At 38.3% G+C, this 9,318-nt stretch overlaps 1 protein-coding gene across 8 annotated transcripts in view; it reads right to left on the bottom strand.

Annotated features, from left to right (window-relative positions):
• PTK2 (protein tyrosine kinase 2) overlaps positions 1–4,612 on the bottom strand; it is a 389,065-nt gene extending 384,453 nt beyond the window's left edge. For 3 of the 8 annotated variants that reach the window (XM_051971149.1, XM_051971150.1, XM_051971148.1), the window contains exon 1: positions 4,503–4,609. In XM_051971149.1, coding sequence (XP_051827109.1) covers positions 4,503–4,581 — 79 coding nt within the window. In that variant the 5' untranslated portion in view covers positions 4,582–4,609. Of the gene's footprint in view, positions 1–4,112; positions 4,210–4,502 lie in introns of those variants that run through there. The other 5 variants (XM_051971146.1, XM_051971147.1, XM_051971151.1 and 2 more) reach the window with 5 other exon arrangements.
• Positions 4,613–9,318: the final 4,706 nt, after the last annotated feature.

A 9,318-nucleotide genomic window follows, 5' to 3' on the forward strand; every position in this document is an offset into this window, starting at 1 on the left:
AAACTAACAGAATGTCTTTTCAAAGGATTTCATTAAAAGACATTCACTTCTCAAAAAAGTTTTATTACTATTTTTAGTCTTTTGATAAAGGCAATGATCTTTGGAAAGTGGGATTAAAAAAAACCTAAACAAAAAAAAAAATCAACTAATCATTTTTTTTAAAGTATTCAAATATAGGATAGATCTTTACCTTTCATTAATTTATTAATAAACACTGTACATACATAACTTAAAATAATGGAACTGATCTTAATATTGGAGTTTGAGACAAATAAGATATAACTTAGCACTTTTTAAAACTTAAAATATTTACTTTCACATAAAATAAAATAAAAATTATATAGACAATGTGTCTATGTTCCAGAAACTATTGGATATTCAAATACAATAAATAAAACAATCCCTACATTCTAAAATTTATGTCAACTTTTGCTCTTAATTTTTAAGCAAATATACTTCTGAATGATTAATTCTTTTCTAACTTTTAATAAATATTGCTTTTATTATCTTTGGATATTATAGGCACTTAATAGTCTTAAAAAAGTAATTCCACAATCATCGAGGATGTTAAAGCAAGAATGCCCTCCTCTAATTACCCCTAGTTATAAAAGACAGGCGTCAAAGAGGAAATGATGATACTTCACTTTTTTTCTTCAACATATTAAAAAAAAATTACTTCAAGATTTCAGCAAGACACTGGTAGAAACAGGTATCTATGTAATTATATACAAACTACATAGTACTCAAAAAGCAATTAAAGTACAGAATGCAACTTTCTTATAACTTTAAAAAGTTAATTTTTCAACTAGCCTCTTTGCAACATAGTTAACCTATAACATCCTTCTTCAAATATTCAAATGTTAAGGTTAATTCTCAAGAACAACAGTGCATATAAAAATTATACTATCTATAAACTAAGTTGTCAAACTTGTCAAAAAACCTTTTAATGATCTATATGTTAAATAACTCCACGTTTTCTGCTTTGTCTATACATCATCACTATTTTCAATGTTTTCCCACTCAATTCATAACATATTACTCACTAAAACATGGAATAATTTATCTCCAAAGACCCTTAAATCCTACTATCTGCAAGAAAGAGAATTCTTCTCCATTATCCTTAAACAAAATTATCTGTCTGAAAAGATTTATGCAGTTACCACAATTGAAACTTATGTAAAACACCTGCATATCTTAAAGCACTATTAGGCCAGCATTTAGATATGGCCTTGGTGCCTTTAGACATTCATTATACAACTGCCATTCATGTATAGCACTCCTACTTTTGAGTTCTTTTGAGGATTTGACCATACCATTAACAACTGTAAAAAATTTGTTAAACTAGTTGATGATAATATATCTCCTAAAAGATAGAAATATCAAAAAATACAAATTCTCTTGATTTAGAATCTTACACAGTATTTAATATACAAATTCAAAATAGGCAATTACTGCTTAAAATAATGCTACTCAGCTGCATTTACTCCAAAAATACAAGCCCTTATTTTAAAAGAGCAAAATTATGTACATAGGTATAAAACATTTCACTAATGAAGATCATTTTGGAGCATATCTGAATCGTGAAAACACTACTCATTACATTTCACTTCTCTAAAGAGTGCAATGTATTTGAATAACATAGACTTAATAGATGGCTTATGATTAGTAAAAAGTTTTTAAATTAGTTCAATGGGACAAAAAGGTAAAATAAAACTCCAATAACTTTCAAAAAACTGGACTAGAAAAAAAAAAGCTTATTTTCATTTATTTTTCCTTTACTTTTTCACATTCTTAAAGAGATGATGATCTCTCAAAACATCTAACTTTGTAGTATTATAAAAGAAATTAACAGTAGGTGCTTTAAAAATTGACTGTGTGTAGGATTATGTTCTGAAACAGATTTCAGAAAGGTCCAGTCTATCTTCCGTATTATGCAAATATCTGTATTCTGAGATGACTTTCCATTGATGATGAATCTCAAATAAAATCCCCAAATGCCTATGTTGATTTTAATCATAGCACATACTTACTAGACAACTACTGTCTTGGTTAGACAGTCAAAAAGTCAGCTGCAGGCTGACTATGCAAGAAGATTGCTGAAAAGTCCCACAACATATACTTTTGTTGGTGCCTATAGTTAGAAAAACCTGTAATTAATTCGTGTCAAATCAGGGATTCTCAATGGGTTGTGTATATCATGGATTCTTTTGGTATTCTAACTAAATCTATGGACAACTTTCTCTGAATGATTCTAAATGAAAAAAAAAAATACATTACTATTACAAAAGAAATCAAGTATTCTGAAATATAGCTGTCAAAATATTTTTAAAACAAGTTTATAGATCCCAAGTTCAAAACTCTTGTGGTAAGCAAAAAAAAAAAAAAAAAAAAAAATTAAAATACATTCTTGTGAGGAAAAAAGTGAAGGAAAGTTACCACTGGAACCAAAACAGAAACGACTAAAAATGCTTTTCCACACAAAATTACAGTTAGGGTGTGAACTGGAGAAAGAAAAAAGTTATGTAGAAAGAAATCTAATTATCTTAGAATTGTTTCTTATGAAAACTGCAAGGAAAACACAGCAGAATAATCAAACGTGTTTTGAGTGAGAGGAAGTGATAGGACTTTGCTCTTCCATTCCTATTTGGTTATTAGCAATTGCAGAGGGGAGGACCCTCAACTGATTCAAGACAATATCCCAAACCAATCCAAGTCCTCCTTTTACTTTCCAGTGCAAACCTACCCTTTTCCCTCCTCCCTGGGGTGGCAATTTCCCTCCAAGAAACTGACCAAGCTTCCAGTACAATAAATCTGAATTTATTTCTTAAATTAATTTAATCTCGGGACCAATCATCTCAAACGTCCCAATGGAATGACCCTTTCCTTCTCTCCTCCCCTCCCCTTTTGTTTCTAAGGCACTCTCACCATTCAACTCCAGCACAGGCCCGTCCAGTCCTACCACATCCTGTGGGATTCAAATCCACAAGCTTTTCAGACTGGCTCTCCGGTTCCCTCCTACAGTTGCAGTCACAAAACCATCACCTCAGCCTCCAAAAGCCCAACCTGATTCCAACCCCGCCTCCTTCCACCCCCCACCCCACCCCCGCCTCAATCCCCGACCCTCTAAGCTTTTTAAAAAATTGTTTTCCCAGCCCCCACCTCCAACTCCGGGCCAGAAACGGAATGGGGAAGCAGAGAAAGTGGGGAGAGGAGTGGCTAAGATCCCACCCCCCACTTTCCTCTCCCAATCCCCCAGGCCTAAACTCAGCTCCATCAACACAACCAATTCATAGATAGAAAGCTGGGTCGAACCCGCGCCTTTCCCCGCAACCACACTCCCCAAGGCAGCGGTGGGGGAAAGGAGTGAGACTGAGGAAGAGGGGAGATGGGGAGGAGGAAGGGGGCTCGCTTTAATGAATTGGAGAGGAGAGGAAGGGGAAGAAAAAAGGGAATAGGCGCCAGATAAGAAGGGGAGGTGGAGTTATGAGAAGGGAAGATTAGGGAGGAGAACCCTGTTTTACGAATTGGAGACGGAAAAGGGTGTCGGGAAAGAGGGAGAAGAGGTAAGGAGAGAGGTGGAAGCGAAGAGAGAAGGGGAGAAGAAAGGTGGGGAAGAGGAAGGAAAGAGGTGGGGAAGATTAAGGAAAAAGAAGAGAAGGGGTAAAGGAGAAAGGTGAAGAGAAGAAAAGGGTAAGAAGGAATGCGGGGAGACAGAAGGGATGGAGGAGACGTGGAGGGGAAAAGAGTTGGGGGGAGAAGTGGGGGAGGTGAGAGTTGGAGGAGAGTAGGAAGGGGTGGAGAAGAGAAGGGATGGGGAGGAAAGAAGAAGGGGGGATTGAGAGAGCAGAAATGGGCAATGGGTTGGGGGAGGAGAGAAGAGGAAGAGATGGAGGAAGATGGGGAGGGGACTGGAGAAGAGAAGAAGAGAGGATGGGGAAGATGGGGGAAGGAGAGGAAAGAGGTGGAGGGGATTAGGCAGAAGGAAGGATGAGGAGGGGGAGGGGATGGTGAGAAAGGAGGCGGAGGGAAGAAGGGATGGGGAGTGGGCTGGCAGGGGAGGCTGTCGGGGCACCCAGGACCGGCGGCGAGCGGCCCTCCTCGCCGCCTCTCACCCTGGCACACACGGCCGCCTGCACTCCCAGCTCCCCGCCGCTCAGCTGGAGGAGGAGGAAGACCAGTCGCAGCAGCTCCGGGAGTCAAGTCCTCCAGCACACAGCGCTACGCCCGCCCGCCCTCGGCCCGTCCCTCCCGGGCAAGGAGAGAAAGGCGGAAGGCAGAAGCGCCCCCGCCCCGCCCCGCACGATCCCGGCCCCGGCTCCCGGCACAGGCTCCGCTCCGCTCGGCGGGCTGGGCTCCCGCCGGCCCCCGCCCCGCCCCAACCCCCACCCCCGAGGTAGCTTAGTAGGGCCCGCCCGTCGGCGTCTCCCACCTCCCCCGCCCCCTGCCCGCCCGCTCCAGCTCCCTCCGTCCGGGCCTCCCCGCACGCCCCGGGGCACACTCACACTCGCTGCCGTTCGCCCGGGTCAGGGGCTCCCAGGCTTCCGACTCCAGACCAGCACCAGCCGGGGGCTCACAGGGCATGCGCTGAGCGGCTCGCGCATGCCCGCTACTCCCCCCGCTTCCCGTTCTTCCCCCCCACCCCACCCCCCGCCCCCAGTTGTAATCCCGGATTGGGATCGCCTATTCCAGGATTTGGGAATGGCCGTAGTTAGGGGGAGGGGAGGAAGAGTTCGGGAGAAACCGGGGTTGGGGCGGGAGAAGTGGAGAGAGTAGACCCCCGAGGGGAAGCGGGTCGGGTTTAGTTTGGGCATAGAATTAAACCTAGGAAAGCTCTCCTATACCTAGGTATAAAGAGGAAAGACTTCTACGTTAAACATATTTTTAAAATTTGGGAATTGCCTAGCAGTTAGGAGGGACCTTAAAACGTAGAATGTCAGAGGTAGACGGCGTGTCAAGTCTGAAAGGGACCCCGGAACGTAAAATGACAGTGGGAGTAAGGACTTAGAATGTCAACATTGGAAGGGACCGTAGAATCTCAGAATGTCAAGAATGGACGGATCTTAGAAACACACGCACAAAAGTCAAAACTGGAAGAAATCTTAGATCACAGAAAGTCTGAAACATAAGGATTTCAGAACCTAAAATGTCAAATTTGGAAGAGATATGTTAGAAATGGAAAGGGGAAAGGAAGGAAGGAAGGGGAACAAGAGCTTATGAAGAAGACACTTCACAAATAGTATTTCATTTGATCCTCACAACAACCCTCAGAGCTCGGTGCTGATTAACCCCACTTTACAGTGATTAACCCCACTTTACACTTTAACCGAAACTAGCAAAGATTTGCTCCGGATTACAAAGCTAGAAACGTCTGAGATCAATTTTGAATTCAGGTCTTCCTGATTCCAAGTCTAGGGTTCTGTGCACAGTGTCATCTAGCACCCTAGAATTCAGAAGATGAAAAATCTGAACATAAAATGTCAGAAGTGGAAAGGATTTGAGAATATAGAATGTCAGAGATAGAAAAAAATCTTAGAAGAAAAAAGAATAGCAAAATTGGAAAGGGCCTGAGAACATAAAATGGAAAAGTTAGGAAGGATCTTAGAACACAAAATGAATGCCAGAGGAAGAATTAAGAGATCTTGAGAACCTGGAAGGGAAGGGGGAAAAAAGAAATTGAAAAGATATTAAAACAAAGTGTCAGAAGTGTATAGAATGTCAAAGGTAGGAAATACTTTAGAACAATCTATCAAAACTAGATTTCTTACAACAGATTTTCAGAGTTGGGCAGAAAGTATCTTAGAATTAGAAAGAATCCTTAAAAATCAATGAGTCTAAACCCTTCTTTTATGTTGGAAGACTTGAACAGATAGGAAATTTAGAAAATCTACTTTGGGAAATATACATAATCAATAAAAAGTGATTATGTTAGGAGAGTTTTTATTACTAGCATATAAAGGATGGCATAGAAGTGGGAGCCCTGGAACATGTCAGAGATACAGATCTGCCCCTAATTTCTGTGAGAATTAGGGAAGCTCACTTTGTAATTGTGTAATTAGAAATTGTGAGGGCAAGAGTTGTTTTTTTAGCTTTGTATTCTTAATGCATAAAAACATAACATGTACTTAATAAACAAATTAAACTGACATGAAGTTTACTCATTTCTGAAGTGAAAAGAGAATCCAAAAAAGGTGTTCATGTCTAGCCTATTGAAATTGAACAGCTTTAATGCAAAGTGAAGTGAGCAGAATGAGAACATCTTACATAGTAAAAGCAAAATTGTATGATAATCAACTATAAATGACATACCTTTTCTCAGCAATAAATGATCCAAGTCAATTCCAAAGGATTCATGAGGAAAACACTGTTCACATCCAGAAAAAAAAATTGCTGGAGTCTTAATGCAAAATCAAAGCATAATATTTTCATTTTTAAAAGATTTAGTTTTTTTTCTTTTAGTTTATTTCTTCTTTCACAACATGACTAATACAGAAATATTTTTAAAAGCAAAAAAGAAGAAAAATTTAAAAGTTCCTAAAATTAATTCACAATCTCTAACATTATATGTAATGTTCCCTTTTGTATGAAAAAGGGAGAAAGGTTCATTCTCATGTCTCTTCTTTGTAATTAACTTAGTTTGTATTTAAATGGATAGCTTTCCATTTTGATTTTGTTGTTCTTCCCATTTACATTGTTATGTCTATTGTTTAATTTTCCTAGTTCTGCTTACTTTACTTTTCATCAATGTTCATATGTCATTTCTTTTGGTAGAAGAATGTTCTATAGTATTTATGTGCCACAATTTGTTTAACAAATCCCAAAACAGCATCATCTAGTCTATATTTCTTTGCCACTGCAAAGTAATGCTGTTATAAAATTTGGATGTTTAGGGAGAGGAAAAGAAATGGGACACCTTCTATGCCATGGTCATTTCCTTTTCACATACACTTTGGCTTAAGGGCTAAATGAGCAGACTTACTCCCATTACAATTATCTTTGCTCCCACAAATATTAGAAATAATAGTACTTCACTAGATTGAGGTATGGAGGTAACTCAGAGGTCTTTGAATGAGGTTCAAGCTCTAGCAAGTTTTGGTTTTTAGAATGAACTTAGTACAGACTTAGAACCTAAGTTTGGAGAGGATTTTCACCAAGTTGATTGTAAGATGAAAATTTTTCAGTCACAGTAATCCTTTAAGATCAATATAGAGAACATGAATGTGAAATCACAGATTCCTGAAATACTGAAGTGTTAGGATGAGTTGATCAGATGATTCCCACAGAAACTTCAAGGATTTCAGAGAATGGGGATGCCTTATAACAGTTCACTGAGAGTTCAATTGGCCTGCTTTCCCTACTTCAAATTTGCAGACCAGAGTCTGGGAAGATGGAAAAGAGAGAATTTTTCCTGTTACCTCTTTCCCGATTGTAATAGCAATAATGCTGATATACAGGAGAAGCAATTGGTTAGGACCTTCATATCTTGACTGATTTCTTCTGCTTTTTAATTTCATTTTCCTAGAACAAGTGAGAAGCTAGAATTCCAAAGAATGCACTTTTCACAAAGTATAACATACTTGGTTTAATGTATTTTCTGAACTGATGAGGAGTTGTGACTAAGAGTTTAGGCATATTTCTTCCTGCTAGTCTATCATCTTGGCTCCATATCTATGCCTTATATTTTAAAGAACAAGACAAATAGAGTTGCATCATATGTTAATGTATATACATGTGCAACAACAACAACAACAACAAAAACGGAAACCCCAAGGAATAAACCTGGTGGAAAGCATTTGAATGAAAATCAATAGAGAGAGCATCAGTCCACCTATATAGAGGGAAGGAATAGAAGAAGGGATTAGGAAATAGATCTTTTACAGAGAAAATATGCAATACTGAAGGGAGAATTCTATCATCAGCACATACCCAATATTTTTCTATGCTCTCTCCCCATTTAAAAAAAATCATTTTTAGGATTGCCTTATTGATAGTATTTTTCAGCAAAAGAAGGAAGTAATGTACAATTGCTGGGTTTTTTTTTGTATGTGCCAAATAGAAACAGGTTGGGAAAATAAAAGTTATAAACTTGAGAAGTGATCCTTCTGGAATTTTTGATAGATAAAGAGAGAAAAAGCAAACATAGTCTTAACACACACTCCATATTTAAGGAGGGCAAATTTTAAAAGTTTTAAAGAAAGGATAGATAAGGTCTCATGGTATAAAAATTTTACAGTAGGGAACGTTAGCCCAACAAAGATAAGATGAGATGTGATCAAGAACGAAATTTTAGTGACCCAAAGAGGAGGAAAAGAGAAAGTTATCTAAAGATTGATATGGAAACCCAGGAAACCCACCTGTCAACTTGGATTTTTATAGGCAGCTAGATAGTTCACAATGGACTGAGCATATGACTTGGAGTCAGGAAGACATGAATCTGAATACAGATGCAGATACTTATTAGTTGTGATAGCCTAGATAAGTCGTTTGACCTCCCTGCCTCAGTTTCTCAATTTATAAAATAAGGATAATTATAGTATCTATCTTATAAGATTGTTGTGAGGAACAAATATACAGAAAGTGCTTTGTAAAGCTAAAAAATATATAAACTCTTATTATGTACACATACAGCTATTTATAAAATAGATTCAATAATTTGGAGGGAAGATGCTAGCAGCTAGGAGGGTAGGGATCAAGGAAATATCTGGAAGGGGAAATAACAAGATAAATACAAATGCATTGCATATCACTATAAAAATAACATGAGGGGTGCTAATGCTCATAATGAGCTGAGACTGTTAAGGCATGCTAAGTACAAGAAAAGGGTTTTTTAAACTATTTTGAGGGAAAAAAAGAATATACAAGGCCTGATACTCAGGGCATAGGACAGTGATAACAGAGAAGAACACACACCTACAACACTTCTATTTTTCTTCTGCCTTTATTACTAAGAATACCACTAACCCGGAATGCACAGAACAAATAAATCTAATAAACTTTTGATATTCATGATAAGTAGGGTTATAGGGAATACAAAGTGCTCTTAATAAATTCAAGGCCCTTAGACCTTGCTTAACTGCAACCCTATTTAAGCACCAGGTGGCATTGTTAGCCGATAACCTGATCCTGTTGTGCCAAAAAATTATATTTATATATATTAGTTTGGGGACTCCCTATACTAACCATATCCCAGGAATATAATAGGTACTTAACCCTGTGACCAGAAGTGCTAAGAAAATACCATATATAATCCTAAAAAATTGAGTAAACTTTATCCCCTAGCTTTGTCTCTTCTGAGTATCCCTGTATACTCACTAAATGGAG

The sequence above is a fragment of the Antechinus flavipes genome, chromosome 1 (genome assembly GCF_016432865.1).
Source record: "Antechinus flavipes isolate AdamAnt ecotype Samford, QLD, Australia chromosome 1, AdamAnt_v2, whole genome shotgun sequence".
Classification (NCBI taxonomy): Eukaryota; Metazoa; Chordata; class Mammalia; order Dasyuromorphia; family Dasyuridae; genus Antechinus; species Antechinus flavipes.